This window comes from Eleutherodactylus coqui, chromosome 2, assembly GCF_035609145.1.
Source record: "Eleutherodactylus coqui strain aEleCoq1 chromosome 2, aEleCoq1.hap1, whole genome shotgun sequence".
Taxonomy (NCBI): domain Eukaryota; kingdom Metazoa; phylum Chordata; class Amphibia; order Anura; family Eleutherodactylidae; genus Eleutherodactylus; species Eleutherodactylus coqui.
In genome coordinates, this window is record NC_089838.1 from 114,096,982 (window position 1) to 114,124,436 (window position 27,455).

Consider the following 27,455-nt stretch of genomic DNA (forward strand, 5'->3'; position numbering starts at 1 on the left):
GGACATGAGCCCTAAGAACCTTAAAGATGATCAGCTGTTGACTTGGACAGGTGATCCCTCAACCAGTCTCTCAATTGCAAATAGGGCAACTACTAGCTCTGGGTAATGTTCGCATAACAGATTCCTTCCATATCTAAATATTCTTCATAGTCTTCAGTGGTAAATAACAGAAGCTCAAGCTTTCACTGGACTTAAATGGGAGACATTCCTCCATTAGTCCTCTGATATACTAGCAGTGTGTCCAAACTGCACCAAAGAGGCTTGGGTACAACGCATACATCTGTGTACTGTCTAATACAAGGAAGGCCCACACATTGACATGTGTTTGCATGTCTTAATTCTTATTGATAATCTGGACAAGAATAAGACATGTGATTACTTTTTTTCACGTGGAACATTGGTCCACGTGAAAAACGTCAGTGTTCATAGTTAATGGACAACACACTGGCCATGGGACTAACAAGAATGCCACACGGACCCAGATATGCTAGTGTACCAGTGGTCTTACTCTGTCTTATTCTTCCACCTCCAAGGAAGATTTCCAATAGATTTTCAAGATGGAGCATAAAACACAAATTGTATCAAAAACACCTGTAGGATGCAAATAAAAAAGCTGTATAATTCCTAAACATCTCACCTGGATATGGCCCCCTTCATATTCATATGGATAGCGGCAGTCAATGATGTAGAACTTCTCCACAAGACTGTTGAATGCTCCATTAATTAAGGCTGCCATCTAGTGTCAAAACCATGAACATTGTACAAAGTATTTCTTTCATTTCAGTAATAAAGTCGAAAAACAATTCAGCCAGACTTTTATAGCTCTGTCTGTTAACAAGTTTGGTTGTGTTCAATAACTAAACATATGCATTCTATGACTACTGTACTTACAGTCTCAGCTGTTATGTAGCGCAGATCCTGGTGATGACCAGTCACAGTAGGTAAGGCATAAGCCTGCAAAAGGGAAAGTACAATTAAAATTAAGGGAAAAAGTTGTTTTTAAAGAATGTATTTATAAAGATACATCAGAAAACTGACAAAGTATGTTCCTGCTTTATTGGCTAGAAGTGGTTATTAACCCCTTAGTGACGAAGCCTGTTTGCGCCTTAGTGACGGAGCCAAATTTTGGAAATCTGACATGCGTCGTTCAACGTAGCATAACTCCATAAAGGCTTTACATATCCAAGTGATTCTGACATTGTTTTTTCGCCACATGTTGTACTTCATTTAGGTTGTAAAACGAGACCAATATAATTTGTGTATATTTATTAAAAGTACCAATATTGGAAAAAGTTTGAAAAAATTGTCATTTTTTCACATTTTCAACCGTAATAGCTCAAATATGTCCAAACATACTGTACAAATTTTTGATAAGATATATATTTCCATCTGTTTACTTTATTCTGAATGCACACTTGAAAAACTTTTGTGTTTTTTTTAACCATTTAGAGGACATACAAATTTAACATTACTTTTCAGCATTTTGAGGAACACTTTGCTTTCCTGCACCAAACCAAGTTTGCAAAGGCTCATAAGTGTCAGAATAATAGATACCCCCTCAAATGACCCCATTTTAAAAACTACACCCCTTAATGTATTCACTGAGGGGTGTCATGAGTATTTTGACCCCACCAGTTTTTTTCAGGAATTAATTCAATTTAGAGGAGAAAAAATAAAATTTCATATTTTTGCAAATATGTCATTTTAAAGACATATTTTTTTCCTATAGAGCCCATGAAAATGAGGATTTACACCCCAAAATGGATACCCCCGTTTCTCCCGTGTTCAGAAACATACCCATTGTGGCCCTAATCTTATGTCTGGATGCACAACGGGACCCAAAATGAAAGGAGTAGTCGGTGTCTTTCAGAACATAAATTTTGCTTGAAGGCGTTTTAGGCCCCATAGCACTTTTGTAGAGCTCTTGAGCAGCCAAAACCAAAGAGAGCCCCCACCAGTGACCCCATTTTGAAAACTAGACCCCTTAACGAATTTATCTAGGGGTGTACTGCCCATTTTGACCCCACAGTTTTTGAATGAATTCAAGCCAAGCAAAAGGAAAAAATTGTGATTTTCGTTTTTTTGTCAATTCTGTCATTTTAAAAACAGCTTTTTTTGTACAGCACACACATGAATGGAGCCTTGCACCCCAAAATGGATACCCCTGTTTCTCCCGTGTTCAGAGACATACCCATTGTGGCCCTAATCTTATGTCTGGATGCACAACAGGACCCAAATTGAAATGAGTAGTCGGTGTCTTTCAGAACATAAATTTTGCTTGAAGGCGTTTTAGGCCCCATAGCACATTTGTAGAGCTCTTGAATTGCCAAAACCAAAGAGAACCCCCACAAATGACCCCATTTTGAAAACTAGACCCCTTAACGAATTTATCTAGGGGTGTACTGCCCATTTTGACCCGACAGTTTTTGAAAGAATTGAAGCAAAGCAAAAGGAAAAAATTGTGATTTTCGTTTTTTTGTCAATTCTGTCATTTTAAAAACAGCTTTTTTTGTACAGCACACACATGAATGAAGACTTGCACCCCAAAATAGATACCCCAGTTTGTCCCGTGTTCAGAAACATACCTATTGTGGCCCTAATCTTTTGTCTGGATGCACAACGGGGCCCAAAATGAAAGGAGTAATCGGTGGCTTTCAGAACAGAAATTTAGCATGAAGGTGATTTAGGCCCCATTGCCTACTTGTAGAGCCCTTGAGCGGCCAAAACGACAGAGAGCCCCCACAAATGACCCCATTTTGAAAACTAGACCCCCTAACGAATTTATCTAGGGGTGTACTGTGTATTTTTACACTACAATTTTTGAATAAATCTAAGCAAAGCAGTAGGAGAAAAATTACAATTTTCATTATTTCGGCAGTTGTATCAATTTAAAAACAGTTTTTTTTTGTACAGCACACATAGGAATGAAGACTTTCACCCCAAAATGGATACCCCCGTTTGTCCCGTGTTCAGAACCATAACCCTTGTAACCCTAATCTACTTAAAGGACACATGGCTAGGCCTATAATGGATGGAGCACCCGTTGGATTTCAGGGTACAACGGTATAAATTCCAGGCCCCATTGCCCACTTATAGAGCCATTGAGCATCCAAAACGATAAAACCCCCCCACAAATGACCCCATTTTAAAAACTAGACCCCTTAATGAATTCATCTAGGGGTGTATTGCGTATTGTGACCCCACAGTATTTGAATAAATCTAAGCAAAGCAGAAGGAAAAAATTAATAATTTTTTCATTTTTTTGGCAATTTTGTCAATTTAAAAACTGTTTTTTTTGTACAGCGTACATAGGAATGAAGACGTTCACCCCAAAATGGATACCCCCGTTTGTCCCGTGTTCAAAAACATACCCATTGTGGCCCCAATCTACTTACTGGACACATGGCTAGGCCTATAATGGAGGGAACACCCGTTGGATTGCAGGGCACAACTGAATACATTCCAGGCCCCATTGCCCACTTGTACGGAATAAAAATTGACACCTTAAAAAAATATCCCCCCCACACACACACACACACACACACACACACACACACACACACACACCCACCCCTACCGCTCCGCCCTTTTCGGCGTTACCCAAATCTTAGATAAAAGTAATAATGTGAACTGTGTAATATTTCCAAAGACAAGGGTAATTACGGAGGCTGGTTGGGATGGGCCCATGGGGCAATAAAACCGGTATCCCCCTCCTCTCATGCTTTTTGGGGGTATTTCTTGACCTCAGTAGCGGGTATGGGGTGTAAAAAGTGGCGCTCTGTGAGTCTCCGTAAGCTTAATGAGATGCGGCGGTCTCACACAGAAGGCGCTCAACAAGCTGCTCCTGGAACTGCATGAAGGCGAACGTTCCTGGGACTCCTTGTAAAATACGTATTACAGGTAGCGTTCTGAATATCGCCGGGCTCACACAGCCGTAGGTGGAATCAGCTTGCGGAGGCCCGCAGCGGATCCCAGCTGTGAGCCTGGCTGTGACCCTGCGTACGGGTGCGTAATGTACTGCGCATAACTGCCTACTCACACAGGCGGTCATACGCAGTATATATATATTTTTTTGTTTGTATTTTCCGCACCGTCGCTTAGCGATGACGCGGGTACCCGCAGCCCGTATACAAGGTAGTTGCGTATGGGCTGCGGGTATATCCGCGACCATGGAGCACAATGGGCTCTATGTTGCGGATATCCGCGGTAAAATAGAACCTGCTGCGTTCTCTTTTCTGCGAGTGGATTACGCAATTCCGACCCACTAATGTGAGCGGAATTGGGTAATCCAATGCGATTGATCTGCGTATTACCGCGGATCAGAAGCATGTGCAATCCGTAATTCCTATCCGGTCATGTGAGACCGACCTAAGGTAGATCGCTACCTTTTTTTCACGTGACCGGGGACCGCCCAACGAGGCCACCCGTCACTGCTCCAGGCTCTCGGCGACCGTTGGTCGCTGGGAGCAAGGAGATTTTAAATTTCCTGGGCTCCCCGACTCCTGCGCATGTGTCCGATGTTTTGCCGGCGGTCGCATGCGCAGAATCCGGGAACGTTCACGGAAGAAGATTGTGTCGGGGCGCAAATACGGAGGCCTCCGGCAAAAAGTTTCATCTCCTCTCACCGATCGCATCAGTGAGGGGAGATGAACCTTCACCTTTTTTTTACTTTTACGTGATCGCCATTATCCATTGGATAACGGCGAACACGTGATCAGGAACCACTCACCGCGGCCCCCCGTGAAATCTCCAGGCTCTCGGCTAAGTTTTGTAGCCAGGAGCAGGGAGATTTTAAATTACCACGGCTTTTGCGCATGCACCTGCCATATTGGCGACGGGCGCGTGCGCAGAAGCTGGGGTAAGGTCCGCGGATAAATCCGCGGGCCTTAGGTACGTCATTTCATCCTCCCTCACGGATATGATCCGTGGGGGGAGATGAAACGCAAGTTTTTTAAACTTTTTTAAACTTTTTTTATTTAACTTTTTGCACTTTTTTTTTTTACTTTTTACCCCTTTTTTTATTTTTATTTTTTAACTTTTTGCACTTTTTTTTTAACTTTACATGATCACTGTCATCCATTGGATGACAGTGATCATGTCCCCAGTGACATCCCTCTGCTCTTGGCTACACATGGCAGCCAAGAGCAGAGGGATTTTGAATTTCCCGGGGCTCGAGCCCCTCTGTGCACGCGCCCGATGTCAATCATCGGGCGCGCATGCGCAGACGGGGATTTCGGGTCCCGGGACATCGCAGAGGACCGGGGGTGAGTATTTTCACCTCCCCTCATGGATCTGATCCATGAGGGGAGGTGAAACCTTACTTTTTTTTTACTTTTTCAACTTTTTCGCGATCGCCGCTATCTAATCGATAGCGGCGATCGCGGGCCTGGGGACCGCTCACAGCGGTCCCCGGTAACACCTCCTGGCTCCCGGCTACCTTCAGGAGCCGGGAGCCAGGAGATTTTAAATTTGCCGGGGGCTCCCGGGCTTCTGCGCATGCGCGTGACGTCATCGTCTGGCGCGCATGCGCAGAAGGCCGCCTGCGGCTCCGTGAGGACGAGATCTCCGTGGGACACCGCCGACAAGCCGGGTAAGTAATTTCAGCTGCCCTGGTGGAGCCGATCCAGCAGGGCAGCTGAAGAACTAACTTTTTTGACAGTTTTCTTTACTTTTTTGCGATCGGCGCTAGCCATTGGCTAGCGCCGATCGCAATGCCGGGGGGGACTGCCCGCATCCTGGGATGACAGCTCCATGCTGTCGGCTACCTGCGGGCACCGACAGCATGGAGCTGTCACGTCCTCAGGCAAGTGGGCATTAATCCAAAGAGGATGCATAAAACTACGTCCTCTAGGATTAAGGCCCACTTTCTGAGGACGTAGTTTCCCGATGGGGCAGTCGTTAAGGGGTTAAAGAAGAGAAACATTCCTAAAAACTTCTTCCTTTTGGAAATTTTTATTCTCACCAATGGAAAAAAAAAAGTCTACTGTGAATGCAACATTTGTTTTCCTGAGAAAGATTTTTTTTCAAGTGAAAAATGCACTACTGGCGGTCCTAAACCCGACATTCATGGCAGTTTATTCCGATCAACATTCTGATATTTTCTTTGCATGGTAACACACAGACTTTGAGAACTTACGTGCGGAAAATTATCCCAATTGCTGCAAATTTTCTTTATGCATTTTTTTTCTAACAGTTATTTATAACTAGCAATTATATTTTGAGTGATTTAGAAGGTTTACTTACTTCTGAGGTTTCTCTGAACTTTGTTTGTACTCTTGAAGTTCCCAAGTATTAACAAACGAGTAACCTTTTGTGGGAGTAAACATTTTCCCTACACTACTGAAACTGAACTTAAAGGGGTTGCCCCGCGCCGAAACGGGTTTTTTTTTTTTTTTCAACCCCCCCCCCGTTCGGCGCGAGACAACCCTGATGCAGGGGTTAAAAAAGAACACCGGAGAGCGCTTACCTGAATCCCCGCGCTCCGGTGACTTCTTACTTACCTGATGAAGATGGCCGCGGGGATCTTCTCACTCGGTGGACCGCAGGGCTTCTGTGCGGTCCATTGCCGATTCCAGCCTCCTGATTGGCTGGAATCGGCACGTGACGGGGCGGAGCTACACGGAGGCGGCATCCTGCACGAGAGGCTCCATTGATAAAAGAAGAAGACCCGGACTGCGCAAGCGCGGCTAATTTGGCAATTAGACGCCGAAAATTAGTCGGCTCCATGGGAACGAGGACGCTAGCAACGGAGCAGGTAAGTGAAAAACTTCTTATAACTTCTGTATGGCTCATAATTAATGCACAATGTACATTACAAAGTGCATTAATATGGCCATACAGAAGTGTATAGACCCACTTGCTGCCGCGGGACAACCCCTTTAATTTTTCAGTAATAAGTACAAGGGTAAATTTTCATTTTTTTAATACACTGACCAATTTAATGTATATAGTCTCACCTTTGAAAAGTCTCCAATTAGCTGTCTGTGACTGTAATCCTCATCCAAAGCATTTGTAATATCCACATCACATAGAGAAAGGGTCTTCTTTAGAGAGATACCCTAGAGGGAGGTAAAATAAGTCATATCAAGATTAACATTCAGTAGCAAAGATATTAGAAACAGGAGAATTGTATGGCCATATACATTAGACAAAACGTTGGCTGCACAGACGATCATTAAATTAGTATAAGGGTTCTCCTACCTTTCCCCCAATGGCTGACGTTAGAGGAAAGAATGGTCAAGAATTTTGGATTCCAAAACACCTGATTCAAATTTTTTTTTAATGTAGTACAACTAGGGTACTTGAACTTTCGATCACGTACATGCTTGCTTGTGTCATATACAGTAGTACTTTTGTATTGCAGTATATAGTACTTTTAAATATCTCTTATTAAGCCCTTTCACAGAGATGCAAGCATGAAAGCCCAAGCAGCATTCATTAAGCACTGGGGCGATCATTCCAAACTTTTGGCACTCTAGGTTTGCATCACAGAGGAGCTGATCAAGTGGCCTTCTTGAAGGACTGCCAGGGTGTACAATATCTGGTAAACATGAAAAATTGTCACGGAAATTTGGTCTGGATAAGAGGTAGTAGTCTTCCCAAAAAGGTTGTCTTTTGGAGTGGTTCTGCTGTCTAGATGTATCCAGTTCTGTGAGCCAGATATACAAACCTATGATCGTTTTCAACTGTGCAACAATCTGGATTTCAGATTTTTTATTTTTTTTATTTTTTAAAGAACTCATTCGCATCAGCATTTTGATTCGTTTTTTGGTTTGTTTTAAAAGGAGAACAAATAGCAGAACTGAATTCAAACCGAATCAATCAATGAGAGCTACATCTGCAGTTACAAGCGCCAGACACTACATAGGGGTCTAAGCAGTGGCACCTGCCAACCCTGGTGCATTTGGAGCACTGTCAGTGGGTACGAATCAGCTGATCAGCAGACCCCAGATGATCGGGTAGGTCATCAATAGTATTCTTCCCCGGAAAACACCTTTAAAGTACCACCTCCTGATACGACATGCACATAGGTAAATATTTTTACCATGCTTGAGGGGTGTCACATTCACAGAGAGCTTAAACACACATCTATATTCACAATGCAGAGTGCAGAATTTCCTTACCCGTCTTCTTACGTGCTTTTCACCTGCCTCAGACTGGAGGGGGCTGTTAGTACTGCGCCTCCTTTTCATCCTAACTGGAGTGTCATTATCTTGAGGTCTCGCGGTCCTCTTTAGAACAGGCCGGTCTAGCTTCTCTGGCATAGATGGTGATCTGTAAAGGCGACTTCTATTCATAGATACCTGAGAAATACAGAAATTAGGATAGTACATCTAATAAAAGACAGATATTACAAATACCACACTAGCAATACAGTCCACAATAAAGAATTCCAAATTTGTAAATGTGCAGAGGTATGTTATTTTGGCTTTAGGGGCTATTTTGTCCTTTCCAATTTTCTGGTGGTCATAACTAAAAGCAGCAAATAAAAAAAAAAAAAAAAAAAAACAACAAGAAAAAAACTCCATAGTGCAGTGGGGTCAGGCGCAATAGAAACGAAGAATTCGGAATACAGGTACCTGCAGTGATTGTCCTATGGCACAACACACAAGATACCTGTAATCAGCAGCTGCCTTCCCAATGCCGAATCAGCAAAGCCTGGGTATCCAAGATACACCAATAGGAAAAGAATCAGAGATATCTGGCACACTAAAATAGGAGAACCTCAGTTCTTCAAAAGTATAGAATTCTTTATTAGCTAGGCAATAGGTTTCAGCACCTTCATTACTGGATTTGGTAAAATCCTAGAGTATTTGCAACTCCCTGAAGCTGATTGTAAGCACGTTATATGGCTGGTGAAGTATGGATTCTACCAGCAAATACACTGCAGGCCTCCTCAATCATGGACTTGATTTGACGGTCACTATGTATATCACAGTCGCTTTCATGCAGCGCAGCCTCCTGTCTGATACTCAGCAGACACCATCTTGATTGCAATATACAGTACATGGTGGAGTGCTGCAATAGCCTTTTCAAATCTCACTCCAGAATCTCTCAGGACTTCTTCTGAAGCCAAGCCTCGGTGCACTTTGAGATATGCTTAGGCTTATTGTCCTGTTGGAAGCTTCCATAACACCCGAACTTCAGCATCCTCAGACATTTTCTCCTAGGACTTCCTGATACTTGATGGACTCCATCTTACCGTCCAAACCATGCAGGTTTCTAGTGTCAGAGAAAGGAAAGCATCCCCAGAGCATCACTGAGCCCCCACTATGCTTCACTGTAGGTGTAGTGTTCATTTTGTTGTATTGCTATGGTTTTGAGCATATTGGAGCCACCTTTTCTTGGACTTCTGGGTCAGTAGTAGATTTTAGGGTTCAGTCAGTGTGAAAAACTGTATGTGAACAGCCTCATTGGCTATAAAGGGGTCCTGTGTTGTCTATGGTCTGAAAATACGACCATCAACCTTTGGCCTAAGTCACATGAAGGTGTGACTGCAGCCAGATCTCATCCTAACACTGCATTAATGTTAATACAAGTAGCCAACATCTAAAAACTGATCATCACTTCCCAACCTACATTTTTTTCAAACAACCACAGCATTCACCAATTACAGAGGGCTTTAGAAAAGTAATGCCAAGTCCGAGAACCATTTTAAACCTATTTCACTCCCATAGTCATTTAAGCAATCAGAAGAGACTGCAAAGTCCCTTCCACCCTATTCAATCGTCAGACCAGCCACCCTCTCATAAGAGTCTACTGGCAAAAGCCTTCTCTTTGCTTTGATTGACAATCAGGTGGTCCAATAGTCATCCTTTTTTCACAGAAAGTTCTGAACTATCAAATTGAGAAGAATATTTGCAGTGAAGAACTCCTATGGACCAATGAACTGCCATGCTCAAGGTTAGGGAACAGGAAACATGGCCAGAGACCTTGGGGTTCTTCAATTGACCCAAGGTGGTCTACCCATACGTATCAAAGTGGTGTCACATCTCCAGTCTCTTGCAAATGTTTAAAATACAATATTCTACAAATTATTTTCTCCTGTGTAATAGGTTTTACTCACGTTACTGACATCAACATCTTGAGTCATGAATGGTCCACTCAGCAAAACTGCCATTGAAGACGACAAGTTAGCAGCTGCTGTGGATGCATTCTGGACAGCAAACAAAATTATTAAGTTAATACAATAAACCTTAAACAATGAAACATTTCATAATACTTGGTAGGCAATAAATCCAAGAGGCTTTCCTATTCCTGAATGAGTCTATAGGCTGGGCCTTCAGTAATAGCTTGAACCAATCACATTTACTGCTGCACAGAAGTGAATAAACAAGGCAGAAAGGGAGCTGCTAATTATGGATTCAAAAAGCACAGACACCCTAATGAAATAATTATGTATACTCCTTTTGAGATAGTTACAGTTTAAACTCAATGTAACCTCTATGAATATCTTATAGTACAAATGTATAATATCAAGCTAATAAAATTTGTGTGAAAAAAAAAAAAAGTCACTAGTAAATCTACAAGTTGTATACCCAGAGAATGACACACATGCAAACTAAGTCAGACTGTTCAGACTAAGCTTTCTCCGCTCAGCTTTACGGCAGGGGGTTAAATACAAAAAAAAAAAAACCAAAATCAAACAGTATCCATAGCAGAACCATCCACTTTAAGATGTCCAAAAGTCTTAGGGCCTTTTTATAAAGGAACGATCATTGCTAGTGAATGCAGGCTTAGTGGGTCGGGGGAACGTTCCATCCCACTCGCCTCCATTCACAGTAAGGAGACCACCATTCATAAATAAACTGCTTGTTTCCATGGGCAAATTCATTGTTCAGTTTGTGCATGCAGAAACTGAATGACGAATGAGAAAGGAATGAAATTAATTTTCGTTTAGTTGTCAGTCGGGGCATGCATTTACACTGAACGCTGTAACAATCTGTGTAAAAGGGCCTTAACTTTGGACTCCGTTTAACTTGGTTTCTGCTAGGTTTGCCTTTTTTGGGAGAGACAGTAGCATTGTCAACTGCAGAATAAATCCAAATCTATGACTCACCGCAGTCTCCATTTCATCATCCATGGCAAAAAATTCTGAGAACCCATCAAGGTTTCCTTTGTCAACATCTACACACATTGCAACAGTGTTGATAGGTGAAACTAATACATGTAGCTCTGAGTTGTCATCTGTAGACAGGTTGCCCTGTAGACATAAAACAGGGTTTTTTTTTTCTTTAAGTTATGCATTCAGACAAATCAAAATCACCAAAAACGGGCAGCAATGTACAGTCATCCAGAACGGTCAGCAAAAGTTCAGTCAAAGAAGGGATTTAGGCCTCCCTCGCACAGGGCGTTGTACAGCGTTTAGCGCTGTATTTTTAGAATCCCATTCATTTCAAATGGGGCTGCTCACACAGGGCTGAAGACACAGCACCTCCCAACGCTGCGCTTTGAAAGCGATGCATGTTCTATTTTGGGGAGTTTTCAGCCCTGCGTCGCCCATTGAAATGAATGGGCAGCGGTTTCAGCACTGCTGAAAACGCGGCAACACTTGGTGCCGTGTTTTTGGCAGCACTAACCGCTCGTCGATTTTCGGGGGGAAGGCTTGCAATAGAAGCCCTACACGGAAAATCAGTCCCAGCTAGGCTAGATAGAGAAAAAAGAAAATACTCACCTAGCCGCTGCGGTCCGGGTCGCGGCCGCTGATCCGGGCTTCCCTTGCACCCACAAGTCTATTGCCGTAGGCCAGGTTTGAGAACCCCGCCTCCAGCAGTAGAGTGCTGTGATTGGTTGTCGGCGCTGGCTCGATGCCCAATCACAGCCCTTCATTGACTGTCTTAGCCAATCAGAGCTTGCCGCCGCTGATTGGTTGAGACAGTCAATGAAGTGCTGTGATTGGGCATCGAGCCAGCGCCGACAACCAATCACAGCACTATTGCTGGAGGCGGGGTTCTCAAACCTGGCCTACGGCAATATACTTGTGAGTGCAGGGGAAGCCCGGATCAGCGACAGACCAGCGGCCACGTCTCAGACTGCAGCGGCTAGGTGGAGTATTGCTTTTTTTTCCTTTTCCGAATCTTTGGCTGTGTTTTCAGCTGTGCTGAAGACGCAGCCAAAACACTGGCATAAAGTATGCCAGCGCTGCTGAAACCGGGCAGAATTTGCAGTAAAGGTAGCGTTGACAAACGCTGCGTTTCTGCAAACGCCATGTGTGAGGGAGGCCATACTGTACGATCCAGTCAGAGCCAGTGTACAAATCTAGATTATAGCTCAATTTTTGTATGGAGCGGTAAACTGCTTCCCAAGAGGTGCACGAGCCAACTCCTCCACCTCCTTGCACTTTCATGTTGTGGCGCGCTCTTCCAAACTCATGAAGTGCAATGGAGCAATGCTTCTAAGGGGAGAAAAAGGGTGATTATACCTACCCGATAATCGGGTTTCCAGGAGTCTCCACGACACCACCACCTGAGATCGCCTCCTCCTGATAGGACAGGAACACACCGAGAGGTTCAAGGTTCCCCCCCTTTCCCAGTGGTTTATAACGAACTGCCCGGGTAGGAGCTAACTTAAATTTTTTTACCCATCTGGTATTTTTTTTTTTTTAACGTATATACATATTAGACTTCCCTTTTTCTTTTTTTTTTCCCCCTTTTTTCGGGAGGGAATGTACGGGTGCTGTCGTGGAGACTCCTGGAAACCCGATTATCGGGTAGGTATAATCACCCTTTTCCCGAGTCGTCTCCACGACAGCACCACCTGAGACGTACCACCTAAAGGTTATTCTAGGGTGGGATTGCCGCCGAGAGGACGTTACGACCTCATGTCCTCGTCAAGCTGCACCTTTACCCTATAATGTCTGACAAAAGTGTGTGGCTTCTTCTACACTGCTGCCTTGTATATCTGTTCGACGGACGCCGAGCTATGCTCAACCCATGAAGTCGCTACTGCCCTCGTGGAGTGGGCCTTAAGAACCCAGGGGGTCTCCCTCCCCAGGGCCTTATACGAGTCGGTAATGGCCAGGCGAATCCACCTGGCTATAGAGCTTTTAGCGGCTTTACTCCCCTTGTTAGAGCCTGAGAACTGGATGAACAGGTTGTAGTCCCGCCTCCAGTGGCTTGTGGTATCGATGTAGTTCAGGACCGCTCTCCTGACGTCTAATTTAGGGCTCTTTCTCTCTCGTTTTTAGGATTATTAAAGAACGAGGGGATTACAACATTCTGGGCCCTATGGAATGGTGACACTACTTTAGGCATAAAGGCCAGCATTTTGAAGACTAGCTGTGTCAGTAATATGGAGGAGCGGGTGGCGGATTGATAGGGCTTGTAGCTCGCTAACCCGTCTCGTTGAGGAAATGGCTACTAAGAAGATCGTCTTAATTGTGAGCATTCTTATTGAGAGTCCTTCGATTGGTTCGAAGGGTTCCGCTGACATAGCCCTCAGGACCCAATTTAAGTTCCAGTCGGGGCATATATTTGTAGGTCTAGGTCGCAACCTATCTGCCGCTGTCAGGAATCTACTGATCCACTTATCTCCTGATAGTGCCCTATTCGACACCAGGCTAAGGGCTGCCGTCTGGACTCTTAGGGTGCTCGGGGAGAGGCCCATATCCAGGCCCTCCTGTAAGAAATCCAGGATTAGCGGGATGTCAGCACCGTGGCTCGAGGAATCCTATGCCTGTCTCCAAGAGATAAACCTCTTCCAGATCTTTTGATAAATGAGGTTGGTTGTCTGTTTCCTACTTGCCATTAGAGTCCTGACTACTCTGTCCAAGAACCCCCTGCTCCTCAGTGTGGATTCTTCAATATCCAGGCTGTTAAGTGGAATCTGCTTATATTGGGGTAGTTCAGAGGCCCCTGTGTTCGTAGATCCGTGTGAGCGTGAAGGGTGACTGGGTCCTGGAAGCTCAGGTTTCTTAGAAGGCTGAACCAACTTCTCCTTGGCCAGAAGGGAGCCACTAGGATCAGTGTGCATGTCTGTGACCTGAAGTGCTGCAACACTCTTGGGATTAATGGAATTGGGGGAAAGGCGTACACCAGCTCCCCTCCCCAATCCTGGCTCAGGGCGTCCACTGCTGTTGGCCGGTCCTCCGGTCTGAGGGAGAAGAAGCTCTTTACTTTGGTATTTTGTCTGGATGCAAACAGGTCCAGCTGTGGGAGACCCCACCTGTCCGTCATGATTTGGAATGCCTCCTGGGATAGAGACCATTCCCCTGGGTCTATACGCCTCCGGCTGAGGAAGTCTGCCCTCTGATTCAGGGCTCCCTTCAAATGTGTTGCCGAAATAAAGAGGATGCGGCCCTCTGCCCAGCGAAAGATTTTTTGTGAGATGCTCTGACCTCGTGCCCCCCTGATGTCGAATATGGGCGACTGCCGTGGTGTTGTCTTTTTTTTTTTTACTGAGTCCCCTAGGTGTTGGAGGGCCTCCCAAATTGCCTGGAGCTCTCTGTAGTTTGAGGAATGGTACTTCATCCCCTGTGGCCAAGGACCCTGTGGGAGCTTGTCTCCTACGTGCGCCCCCCACCCCAAGGAGCTTGCATCCGTCGTGACATGCGTAGCTGGATTCAGTATCCAGTGGACCCCCCTTTGCAGGTTTCCTGGGGATGTCCACCAGCGCAGGGATATCTTTACTGAGTTTTTTACTCACATTCTTGCTCCTAGTGAGGATTGCTTCCCGTCCCAGGCTGAGAGAACTGCAGCCTGCAGGGGTTCTGGTATGTGCCTGAGCCCATGCTACCCCCGGGATGCATGTCAGACTTCCCAGGAGAGACATGGCTTCCCGGATTGAGCATGACCGTCTCTGAAGGAAGGATTTGACCCGCTGTCGAATTTTCTGCACCTTTGCTTCGGGGAGAAAGGAGCATTGAGCTTCTGAATAGAGCGTTATGCCCAGGAACACCTTTTCCCTGCTGGGGTCTAAGCTGGACTTCTCCCAATTTACCATCCATCCTAAGAACTGGAGCAGGTTGAGCACCGTTGCCAGGTGTTCTACTAGGAGTTCTCTGGACTCGGCTATAATTAGGATGTAGAATTAGGATTAATCTTGATGGAAGAGGTACTTGTTGTAGTCCTCCTCTGAGGACTCCTCGAGCACTGGGTCTTCTGGTTCTGACCCCACCGAACTTATTTCAGAGTCTGAGTACTCTTCTGGGCTGTACACCCTTCTCCGGTGCTTCGCCCTGGATGCCCCTTTTGGTGGCGTTTTTGGAGTTGTCAGAGCTGACCGTACCTCCTCCCTGACCAGCCTTCTGACATCCTCTAGGAATCCCCCCGATTCCTCCTTAAATAGCCTGGCTTTGCATGTTTTGCATAACGACTTCACATACGTAGCTGGCAGTTTTGCGCCGCATTCTGCGCATCTTTTTACTTTTGTTCTGGGAGGGGCGTCCCTTTTATTCCCCTGGCAGATAAAGTTTTACGGAAAAGGATGCAACATTCACATTTATACATAAGAATTTGCATGACCTTTTTTGCCCCACTGGCTACTTACGGTTCCTGCTGCGGCTGAACATTCTGCAAACTCTGGTGCTGGAGCACTCATCTTTACTGCAGGTGCTGCAGACACTCTTGGGGCAGTAAAGCCAGATACTAAGCAAAATGGCTTTACCTGTACTTGCGCCGTCTTCTTTCAGGTTCCACTGTTTTTTAAATTTGGCGCCTTCTGCTCTAAGCCCCGCTGGTCATGTGACGCGGCGCCACGTCCCCTCCAACACGCGTCAAGGGGATCCTGGAAAGGGCTGCGCTCGGTCCTAAGCCGGCACAGGAGGAGAGCTGGAGCCCCGCTTTGTACCCCCCAGGGGCCACCGCGGGAGGAACCTGGCCCGGGGGAACCACCCCATGTGGCGTCCCGGGAGTCGATCTGCAGGAAGGGAGGGCAGGCTGATCCACTGCCCTCCGATCTGCCCGGTAAGAATCTTCAGGCTGGCGTCTCCACCAGCCACTCTCTGTGATCCTGCCTCCTGGCAGGACAGGAAAACACTGGGGAAGGTGGGAAAGGGGGGGGGGGGGGGGGCAACCTTTAACCTCTCGGTGTGTTCCTGTCCTATCAGGAGGAGGCGATCTCAGGTGGTGCTGTCGTGGAGACGACTCGGGAAATATCTATACAAAGTTTGTTGGAGTACGCTAATAAGCTTATGCTTATGTATAGATATTAAAGCAACGGCTTCAAAAGTTAACTTGCAGCAGAATAAAGACCATGCCTGACTTGACATGGCAGTCATTGAGTATTATTTAATAGCCTCACATTCTCTCACAATGGAACTAGGTCTTTGGGGATAAGCATTTCAGACACAATTACTCAGAAATACAACAGATTCAACGGTGGAACAAAAATTTCACATCTATCTCACCTAAAAATGCTAAACATTGAAATGCCTCTATTTTACCCACCTTGCCTCCAAATGTTGGAGATAACTGTGCATCAGCTGCTTCCCGGAGAAGCAGCACAGAACATGGGTTACCTGGATTTTTAGTTGTCCCGCTCGCCTACAAAATTGAAGAAAGGGAATGTCAAATGTGGAAAAAAAAAATGACCCAATGGGAGAGACACAAAAAGTGCAGGAGGCAGAGCTGTTCACATTCCATCAGCCTGGAATCATACAAGCAGTATTTGTCACAGTTTCTGGTATAATTTGATTCATTTACAGTCTGAGCCAAAGTCAGAAGTATATTTAAAAGTAAAGTGAAATACCAGGTGATTCAAAAGTCAGGGCCACCCAGAACATCCTCTGAACAAAGAAATACATGTCAGTAATAGATGTTCATATGAAGTGGCTGAAGATTTTCTGTGGATGCTTCATAAAAACGGCCAACACTGCCATCAACATTTGGGGATCGGAAACTGCTCAGCTGACCAGTTCCCGGTTTGTCCTGGACTCTACCAGTTTCTCTGAACTTTCTGACAGTTCACTAGCCGTTTTCTTGGAAGTTATTGTTTAAAAGTCTCAGCCCCTCACATGAATAGCTTATCTCAAAAAACGGTTACAAGTATTGAGAAAATGACTGCAACTATCGATTTCTGATGAAATTCTACCCTTGAAGGGATGTTCCAAAACTTTAAACTTTTTTCTATTGATGATCAATCAATGCTGTGCTGCAATACCATCTGGGGCCACTGTGCTATGATTACTGCTTTCTGCTTCCTGCACTGACCATGGTGCCACGACAACAGAAATTAGCTAGTCTATGCCGGTCATCAACAGAAAAGTCCCAGAATACCACCTTAAATCATGTTTCTTTTTGTTTAGATTTTCCAGGTGGCCCCAACTTTTGGAATCATCCTGTATAAAAAAAGGAAGGACTTCTACTTCACAAGTTTGCCGGATCCACTTCTGACTTTCACTAAACCCTACATCAAAAACTGCTAAAAGATGGGCAATTGTAGCCTAAAAGCCAAGTTCTCAATTCAGATTAGCAGTGGGTTTACACCAAATCAGAACTAGATCTAGAGCTGTGCAAAAGTATTCAACCTGGTGCTTTTACCTGTTTTGTTAAATTACAACCAGGAATAAATGTTTGGGGGTTTGTACCATTTGATTTACACAACATGACAACCACTTTGAAGGTGCATTTTATTTTTCTAGATGGCACAAACAAGACAAACACAACTTCAGGCCCAATGTCTATCCGTAGTTCTTCACCCACTGAAAGTCAATACTTTGTGGAGCCATCTTTTGCTGCAATTACAGGTGCAAATCTCTTGGGGTATGTGTCGAATACCTTAGCACATCTATAGATACTGCAATTTTTGCCCATTCTTCGAGGCAAAACTGCTCCAACTTCTTCAGGTTAGATGGGTTGTGTTGGTGTGCAGCAGTCTTCAAGTCACACCACAGGTTCTCAAGTGGATTGAGGTCTGGGCTTTGATGAGACTATTCAAGACATTTCCTTGTTTCCCCTTTGATCCCTCCAACTTGCACATTCCCGGCAGAAAGACACAGGTTTTACTAAACAATTGCCCTGTATTTACTGATACCCATCTTTTCTTCAATCCTAACCAGTTTTCTAGTCCCTGCGGATGAGAAGCTTCCCTACAACATGATGCTATGAAAACAATGGTTCACTGAGGAGATGGGTGAAATTACATGTGCAGTCATGATACTCATGGAAATATCGCTACTAGTAAGACTAATTCCTACTTTCCAGATGGTCCTTCATGATAGCACACAGGAACAGTAGCAAATAAGTAGCGCTCAGGGAGAAACAACAATCTAGAAATTTCCAGCTAAAGGCTACATCTTGGCTAGCCAGATCATCAAGCCTAGGTTTACAAAATGTGCGAATATGGCTCCATGTGGCAGTTTTGCATATTTGTTTTCCAGAAGAGTTAGCCCTCTCAGCCTAGGATGCGGATATTGCCCTCCTTGAGTAAGAATTGATTTGTTGGATAGAATGCAAATTCTGGGATTTGTAAGCTTCTTGGATTGAGGTTTTTACTCCTCTTGAAAGCGTTGCATTGGACACTTTCTCCTATTTTTCCAAGCAAATTGAATAAATGAATTTGGGTCCTTTCTCCATGATGAAGTAATGTCCAGGTAAAAGAAGAACTGCTTGACATTAAGTTTGACGCAATTCCCCTTAGGATTTTTTGGATTTGCACAAAAGAAAGGCAAGACCAAGATGGAAGGGGAAGATTACTTTAGGGAGAAACGTTGAAAGCAAAATCATTCTGATAATGGATTCAAGAACCTTTAAATAACGTTCAATGGAGAAGGCCTGAATTTCACATATTCTACCTGTTCTAGCTATCAAAAACACCAGTTTTAGCAGCCATTTTTAGCCTTGCTTCTGCTAATGGTTCATAAAGGGAGCTCCACCGAGTCTTCTCAGAACTACAATTTATCCAACAGAGGGATTTGTTTTAATGGTAGGTTTAATGCTCAGTGTTGCTGTCCTAAAGCTCTTGAGCTACTTGTTTAATGCCAAGGATCTAGAAGACTACTAAGGGCCTTCACCTGGACCTTCAACATGCTGGACTGTAAACCATTTTTCAAATCCCTATTGAAGAAAACCTAAAATATTCGGTATGTCTGATGGAGGACCCTTGTGCCTCCTATTTATGCTATGAACAGAATGTTTTCTAAACTAAATACAGTTAGTTACAGCTTAGAGTCTGTTTTAGGGTGGATATTAATTTATCTGACAATCCTATTATTATCTGCCTTGTAGCAAAATAAATCCACTTGTGTAAAGGCCCCATCTCAGTCAAGGTTGGTCAAGCGTGTCTTGATTCAAACACCATTCTCCATTAAGTAGATTTGAGCAACTCAAAGTTTTCTGCTCTGTTGTCTGCACCTTTTAGGTGTACTACCATAATGGAGAAAAATAGGTTTCCCTCCTGCTGAAAGATTTTTTTGAAGGCAATCTTCGAAAAGGAAAAAAATAAATAGTTTGTAGAGAGCCTCGCAATTCAATGTTATTCACTTCTGAATATTCAGAAATATGAAAAAGGACTTACCCAGTGCCCAGCAGGGTTCTATATGCAGTCCCCCACAAGCACCTTGAAGTCCTGGTTCGCCTTTATAATAAATGCTGCTTCAAACCCGTCTGGATCCCGGGGGTTCCAGGAGAGTCGCTGGGAGATGTGTCTCCACTATGGTAGTGGGCATAAACAAGAATCCAAGTCCAAAAGCAAAAAAAATCTCTGCACTTGTGTCAGGGAGAGGAGGTCACCGCCGATATTCCATAATATACATTTATTAGATCCAAGTCAAACAAAGTGTTGCATTGTTTGACTTGGATCTAATAAATGTATATTATGGAATATGGGTGGTGACCTCTACTCCCTGACACAACGAGTGCAGAGATTTTTTTTGCTTTTTTCAACTTGGAATCTTTGAAAAAGGAGGATACTATGTTCCTTGTTGATTGAGGAAGGTTACAGTTGTAATATTGTTTGACATGATTTTAAGGCGAATATTTGGATGACTGTATTGGGTTTTCCTCAAAGTTCCTTATACTGCTTTTAGTTTCCTATAGTTGGAGGACTGTCTCTGATCAGAAGGTATCTATCCCCACCCCAGTCAGCTCATGTCTGTGGTTAAGAATATCTGAGGGGCTAAACTCCAAGGAATACACTTTTTGGGAGGTTGTATGAAGCTTTCCACACCTCTTTAGGGATCATCTCACCCTGTTGGGAATGAGTTTTTGAGATACGTGACGTCCGTCCCATTTGGAAAGAATTAAGCTCTGGAGCGGACAAGACAAAAATTGGCTCCAACTGACTAACTGGATACAGGCATCATGAGGCCTAAAATGCTCATGGCTTCCCTTATGTCACAACTTTTTTCCTTTGGAATATGGTTGTTGAAGCCTTTCTTTTGACTGAGAGAAAATAGTGCTTACAACTACAGTGAATAGTAATACTATTGAAAGCACAATGCTCCCACAAAGAAACATGGACCACAGCAGCACTCTGTATACATTACAGTAGTGATTTCCAACCAGGGTGCCACAGCTCCTAGGCTGGGTATCACTCAGCTTTTTCTTGCTTTGATTTAATTGAAGTCTGCTGCACATTCTAAATTCACAGCATATCAATTTATGCTGCAGATTTTGGATGAGTCCAGGATTACTCAGAAAATTTCAGATCAGATTTTTTATGGTTTATTATCCAACCCAATGACCTAGGTTAAGTGGATGTTCAAGGTTCTTGAAGAATCGGCTAGGAGGAGAAAATTGTCAGAGTACAGCACAATGATATCTTGATTCCTCAGAAAGGTAATGATTTCCACAATGAATTCTGTGAACACTCGAGGGGCTGGCGAAATCCCAAATAGGAGGGAAACGAATAGTGGAGAATCACCACAATCTTCATAACCACGAACCTAATATATCTTTGGTATTTTACATGAATTGGAACGTAATACATGTCCTTTAGATCGACAGTACACATTGACGCATTTTATTTTATAAGAGGAATGGTAGATCATTTGGACTCCATCTTGAATTATCTCTACTTTAAGCACTTGTTTAAAAATTTAAGTTTTACTCCAAGTGTACGATTTCACAAGTAATAGCTTTGAATAATGGCAGAAAATTTGTTCCAAGTCTGAATGTAGTTTTCAAAAGGAAGAAATTACAAAGGTTTGATTTTTTTTCTGGGAATCCTGTCTTTGTTGTTTTTTCTAGAATTTTTTCTAAGACTGGACTAAAAACAAAACATTAACCTGAAAAGGAAAATGGAGCACAATTTATTCTTGGACACAATATCCCCTGTCAATGATTTTAATCAAAGTGTTCATCTAGTACAGTTAGTTAATGCCCATTTTTTCTTCAAATAGGTTTTTGTTGATGCATCAGCTATGGACCCAGTAGTGGATTGATTCCAAAAGATCTTCTCTTGAAGTTCCCTTAAATAGTGGATCCTCTGATTCACCCATAGAAACATCATCGCAGCAATAGATAGGGTTGCAATGTTTGTGTCTAGAATGGCTGATGAGGTTTCCTTGGCTTTTTTCATAAGGCTATCTGCTTTGCGATCCACGAGATCTTTCAACTGTGAAAAGTACTTCAAAAGGGGCATTTAAAAAAAAATATATATATATATAACCTTTGATACTGGAATGTCCATCTTGGGCATTTCATTCCAAGATGGTTCTTAAACTCTCTTGGAGCATAAACCTTCTCTGCCTGGATGGATTCCTTCAAGTTTTTGTTCACTGGAAAGACTTCTTATATTGAGACCACTAAACATCTTGTCCTGCATTGATCTAGGTTCCTGGACCTCTTCTATGTTCATTGCTTCTCTTATTTTTTGTTAGAGGACACAGATTGCTTGCTAAAAGTAATATTGTTTCATCCTCTTCTGTGGCCGGTCTTTGATCAACTCTTCCATAAATTCTCTTTCCGATAAGTCTAGCAAATCTATGTCAGAATCTAAATCAGAGTCAAATGGCACTTGTTTTTTTCCTCTCGACTGACATTAGATTTTGGGAGGGAGCCAGGCTGGACACAGAAGCATGTATCTCCTTACATATCAAAGTATCTTTGTCCTGAAAGAAAAGAGGGTTCCTCATGTCCAATTAGAAATGCTATGCAATCTTGGCAGTTTTTTTTTTTGTTTTTTTTTAATTATAGATTATCCATAAATATTTTGCACAAGCATCACTGTTTTGACCCTTTCGTTGGGTCAAGATGTTTAACTGAAGACTCCTTATCTGCTCTAAATAAAAGGTGAGTAAAAGGTAGATCGAGTACTTTTATATTAGTTCAGCCCTAAAGTTGTCTGAGGGCAGAACTTACATGAGCTAGAGTACCAATATCCAGCTTCTGTATTTTAAGTTGCTTGCTCTGTGGCCTTTCAGAACAGGTGTATTCATACTGACACCATGTGACAGATAATGACATTTTGACTGCACACCGGAAGACCATAATAGACCAATTATGGGGCTTCTGAAGTTCACTGGTTCAGCCAGACCTCATTTAAGGTTTTTTATGGCAATGGAGACATGAATTCACATGTAATCACAACTTTTCAGTTATTAATGTATTTTTCATTCCACTGTAGTAATTTGGATTATTCTGACAGGTCCATTATATAAAAATTAAGTTAAAATCCATTTGGAATGCAACCGGAAAAACACCAGATCAAGAAAGTGAAAACTTACGCAAGGCAATGTATCTTGGGTGTCTGTCACTTGTGTGTCTTCCTTTGTGAGAACAAAATTGCTTTAAGGCCGGTTTCACACAAGATTATTATTTATGCGTCTGCAGTACGGACAAGTGTCCTGGCCTGACAGTGGGTATCCTGATCCAATCTTAAAGCATCATATAAACCTGATTCACTGAGTTCAGGGCAGGGTGCCTTCATCAGACCAAGGTACGCATCTGTATTATGGATGCATAAATGAGCCTATAATATGTTTGTGCAACCGGCTGTAAGATAGTACAAGGTAAAGTTTTAAATTCTGATGAAATTATCAAGATTACACAAGTTTGAACTGCCCGATTTTCAACAATAGATGCAGAAGTGACAAACCAAAGCAAGAGAAGGAGCATATACCCTTTTACATGGCAGCATCACTCCATCATACAGTTATGTGGTAGAGTAAATACTTACATTTTCTTTATTATTTTTGTTGAGGTTTAAAGACTTCTTAAAACTTGGTGTGCTGCAGAGAAGCCTTGGCTAATTATGGAGAAAAAGGAATAAACTGAAGGATAAATCATGAAAAATTGTTACATGTATACATATATACTGTATTTTTTGGACTGTAAGACATCTTTTTCCTTGCTAGAGTTAATAAAAACTTTTGGACTGCAAGGTCTCCTGCACACTTGCGTTTTTTTCCCCATACTATATCGCTGTGTTTTTTAATGCGATTGTCAATGGGACTTTCTAATGTTAAAAACACAGCGCACAAAAATTGCAAAACACAAACCTGCGAGGCGTATTTAACATTAGAAAGTCCCATTGACAGTTGCGTAAAAAAAAAAAAGAAAGCAGCAATATCGCAGCGTAAAAAAACAAACAAAAAAATTCAAGTGTGCAGGGGCCCTAAGACATCCATTTTTTCCTTGCTAGAGTCTTAATAAAAAGTCAGTATCTTGTCTGCAATCAGGAGGATTTAGCAGTGCCATATCCCCCTGACCACTACCATAAAGATGCAACAGAGCATTCAGAAAACTCTGCTTAATCAGTGAGTGACTGTACATTTCTCACAGCAGTCTCCACTCTAATCTGATGTCATTTGAGAAGACTAAACACCTCTAGGGTGTATCACACAAACACTGGTAGGCAGATCTGCTCCCTTTTAACTATGTGGGTACCTCTCAGAGAGGTATACAAATCCACAATTCGCTGAGAACAGATGGGTCTCGTTCTGCTGTCTACAGGCTGGCTTCTGCCTAATACTACAGGGAATAGTAAAACTATTGAAAGCACAATGCTCACACAAAGAAACATGGACCACAGCAGCACTCTGTATACGTTACAGTAGTGATTTCCAACGGGGTGCCACAGCTCCTAGGCTGAGAATCACTCAGCTTCTGCTAAAGTTTTCTTCTTTCTTTGATTAAGCAGCGTATTTGAAGTCTGCTGCAGATTCTAGATTCACTGCATATCAATTTATGCTGCAGATTTCAATCTTTGTAATGCAAAGGTTAAAACCAGCAGCAAATCTGTGCCAAATTGAACAGCATTTACAGCCTGCATGAAAACACCTTAACCCCTAAATAATGCAACTCTTTTCACCCCATTTTTATTTTTTCATCCTCACTTTCAAAAAATTATAACTTATTTTTTCTTTGATGTAGGGTAGCAATACAAACAAAAAAAGTTCATAACCACTGATGCATTCTATGCCCCTGCTGTGCCCCTAGAGGCGTAGGATGGTCTTACATCCGCATTGGGGATTTCGCTTTTCTGCTACGTTTGGGGAGCAGGAAAGCTGAATCCCCACGGCCGAACGCTTCAGTCTCAGGACAAAACGGAACAGCGCTGGACAGAGCCATTGACTATATTGGGGGCCGCCCACTTTCCATCCAGCTGACCGGCTTCTGGACAGAAGAAAAAAGGGCTGCATACCATTTTTATCAGCCGCATCTGTGACAGACCAAGAATTTCTGACTCCGATGTGAAAACGGCTATAGGGACGTTTAGCCGTCCACTTCCCTAGAACAGGGAGGTTTTAAATTATTGTGATATATTTCAACATTCTGCTGTGCAAAACATGGGCAGGTGCATCTTATAGCCCCAAAAATACTATATCTATAATACAGTCGCTCAAAGAGAAATGTAAAGAATACTAGACAGATTGTTTAGCTGACAATCCGAAACTGAAGAAATCAGATGCCATTCCAGTCTTCCAAGACAATCTTGCATTACTGGCAGGCAGTGGTTAATCAATAAAATAAATTCACTTACCAATATGCTATTAACTTTTTTATTATGGCACTTCCTGTGAGATAAAATGAAGTTGAGGAACATTTAGTTAAATAACATCCAAAACCCATGCAGACAGTTCTATTCACTTACTGATTTACTTCAGTCATCTAGACACTGGGTAGGGCTGTGTTCACACTTGCTCATTCTGTCTATGGATTCCTTCAAATGCCAAAAAAAAAAAAACCCCACAGCATGCCGTGCTATCTTTTTCTAGTAAAATAATAGAACTCCTGAACGGAATCGATTGTAGTCAACGGGTTCCGTCAGGCTCCACTCGGATCGATCATTTTGACGAAACCAGTGCACTTTTAGTTTTGTTCCTCTGCTCCATAATAAAATAGAAATATGAACAGAGGTTATAAAGGGAGAGTCTCTTGCAGCTTGGATTGGAGGCAAACACATGATTTAGTTTTTCGTACATGTTAGCGGTTCTCTTCATGTAGTGAAAAATCAAGGTCATGTATGTGTACTTTGTACATATGTAGAAATATTTCAGCCACTTGGTGTTACTTTTTTTATCCCATGAAAAAGGGGGTCACATATAGATACTATAGAAATCATATACAACCAATTTACACAGTTTGTTCATGACAGATACAGGAACCCATTTACAGTAAATGTATGACAGAAAGGGAAATATAAAAACAATCACTGAAATTATATGGCTGTTTTCAAGAAGCCATTTAGGGTTTAGAAGAAAAAGCATTTCATCATCAAGTTATGAAAATAAAAGAAAAAGATGACAAAGGGTGAATGCACACGGGCGCAAATTCCACAGCCAGATTTCCCGCAGAATTTCCGCCTGTGCACACTGCCATAGGATTGCATTGGTTTATGCAATCCTATAAAGACAGCTGCGATTTGACTGCGTGAAAACTCGTTTGGTAAACAAATCGCGGCATGTCCTATTTCTATGCGAGCCTCGCAGAGGCCCGCACAGAAACGTCACGGATGACGTGCCGGCTCTGCTCTGCGCATGTGCCGTCTGGCACATCCGCAGAGCAGAGAGAAAACACTGAAGGAGGTGAGCCGCGAGTCACTGCAGGGGTACGGAGTTGCATCCCACTGCAAGAATGCTTGCAGCAGGATCTGACCCGGCTGTCTGCATTCACCTTAAATCATAAATGAACACACTTTTAAAAAGAAGCATTCTAGATATTCTAGGTTGTAACATTACTTACTTTCTCATTTCAGGTTCTGGAGTAAAACTATTAAGAACAAAATAAAAAAAAAAAGATAGATTATTGAGATATGTTAAAAAGCATGCTGAAGTCTGGCTGCCCAATAGTGTACCCATAAGAAATAAGACATGCGATAAAAGAGCATTGTGCAAGGCTAAACAATCATTAGGAGTCATTCCAGCCAAGAAGCAAAAGAAAAGGAGCCATCAAGGAATCAAATCAAAAATGACTAACGTCTAGTGACCAACAAATTGTGCAGCTGCTGTCCTAAAAGAGTCAGTCACTTAAAGGGGTTGTCCCGCGATAGCAAGTGGGGTTAAGCACTTCTGTATGGCCATATTAACGCACTTTGTAATATACATCGTGCATTAAATATTGGCCATACAGAAGTTATACACTTACCCCCTCCGGTGGGTGCTGGCGTCCCCGTCTCCATGGCGCCAACCAAAGCCGCCTTCTCCCTGGATTAGACGGACAGAAGGAGGCAGACAGCACATGCGCAGAAGACCTGTGCGGCGCGAGCACGCTGGAGTGGCCCCTTCAGCGCAAGCCCGTCTAATCCAGGGAGAAGGCGGCTTTGGTCGGCGCCATGGAGACTGGGACGCCAGCACCCACCGGAGCAGGTAAGTATATAACTTTTGTATGGCTCATATTTAATGCACGATGTATATTACAAAGTGCATTAATATGGCCATACAGAAGTGCTTAACCCCACTTGCTATCATGGGACAACCCCTTTAAGCAACAGTTCGTTTTTTTTAATTCCTCCTGGTTCTATATGGGTGATGTTTTAGGCGATTAAACAGACAAGCAAATGTTGCCGGTTTCAAATCACATCTTTGCCACATGGTTGAGGTATAAATTGCCCCCTCCCCCCAAAGCATTCGACTGGATGCCTATACAATTGAATCCTGTAACGCCTAGACAAATTTAGAAAGTAAGTAACAAGTTAGAACAATCCAGCAGCCTGTGCCATTATGTCAACAAGCAAAACACTACAGAAACAAGGCAGCCAACTAACAGGAGAACTGAAAGCAATAGGGAAAAGTGACAGAGCAGAAGAACGCAACCTCAAACAGAATGGGAAGAATCCTATCCAGAGGTCATTATGCCGGAAACATTTGCATGATTACTTACAAGTTCTCTGGCTGGAGGCAAAGGGAATTTGAAGAGTCTGTTTTATCTGGACCACAAGGACAAATGGGGAAAAGATAAAAGCCTGATAATTCCAGTATTAAACTACCAAACTAAACACTCCACTTCCAAGAATAAAAATTAAAAAAAGTACATGCTTACTGTCCCAGAATCCCAATTTGGTTTCCAACTCCCAGGTAACCCACACTCCCACTTCCCATTAAATTTCATGCAAGTGATGCATACAGCTAAAGGCAA

At 43.1% G+C, this 27,455-nt stretch overlaps 1 protein-coding gene across 1 annotated transcript in view; it reads right to left on the minus strand.

Annotated features, from left to right (window-relative positions):
* The window catches only part of CDC25C (cell division cycle 25C), a 46,885-nt gene that overhangs the window by 9,848 nt on the left and 9,582 nt on the right, over positions 1 to 27,455 (minus strand). The window contains exons 4-14 of the mRNA XM_066591378.1: positions 27,201 to 27,246; positions 26,064 to 26,090; positions 24,862 to 24,895; positions 23,056 to 23,124; positions 16,386 to 16,481; positions 11,060 to 11,203; positions 10,067 to 10,156; positions 8,124 to 8,303; positions 6,957 to 7,058; positions 892 to 954; positions 638 to 736 (exon numbers count right to left, since the gene is read on the minus strand). Of these exons, the coding sequence (XP_066447475.1) occupies positions 638 to 736; positions 892 to 954; positions 6,957 to 7,058; positions 8,124 to 8,303; positions 10,067 to 10,156; positions 11,060 to 11,203; positions 16,386 to 16,481; positions 23,056 to 23,124; positions 24,862 to 24,895; positions 26,064 to 26,090; positions 27,201 to 27,246 (950 nt within the window). The remainder of the gene's footprint in view (positions 1 to 637; positions 737 to 891; positions 955 to 6,956; positions 7,059 to 8,123; positions 8,304 to 10,066; positions 10,157 to 11,059; positions 11,204 to 16,385; positions 16,482 to 23,055; positions 23,125 to 24,861; positions 24,896 to 26,063; positions 26,091 to 27,200; positions 27,247 to 27,455) is intronic.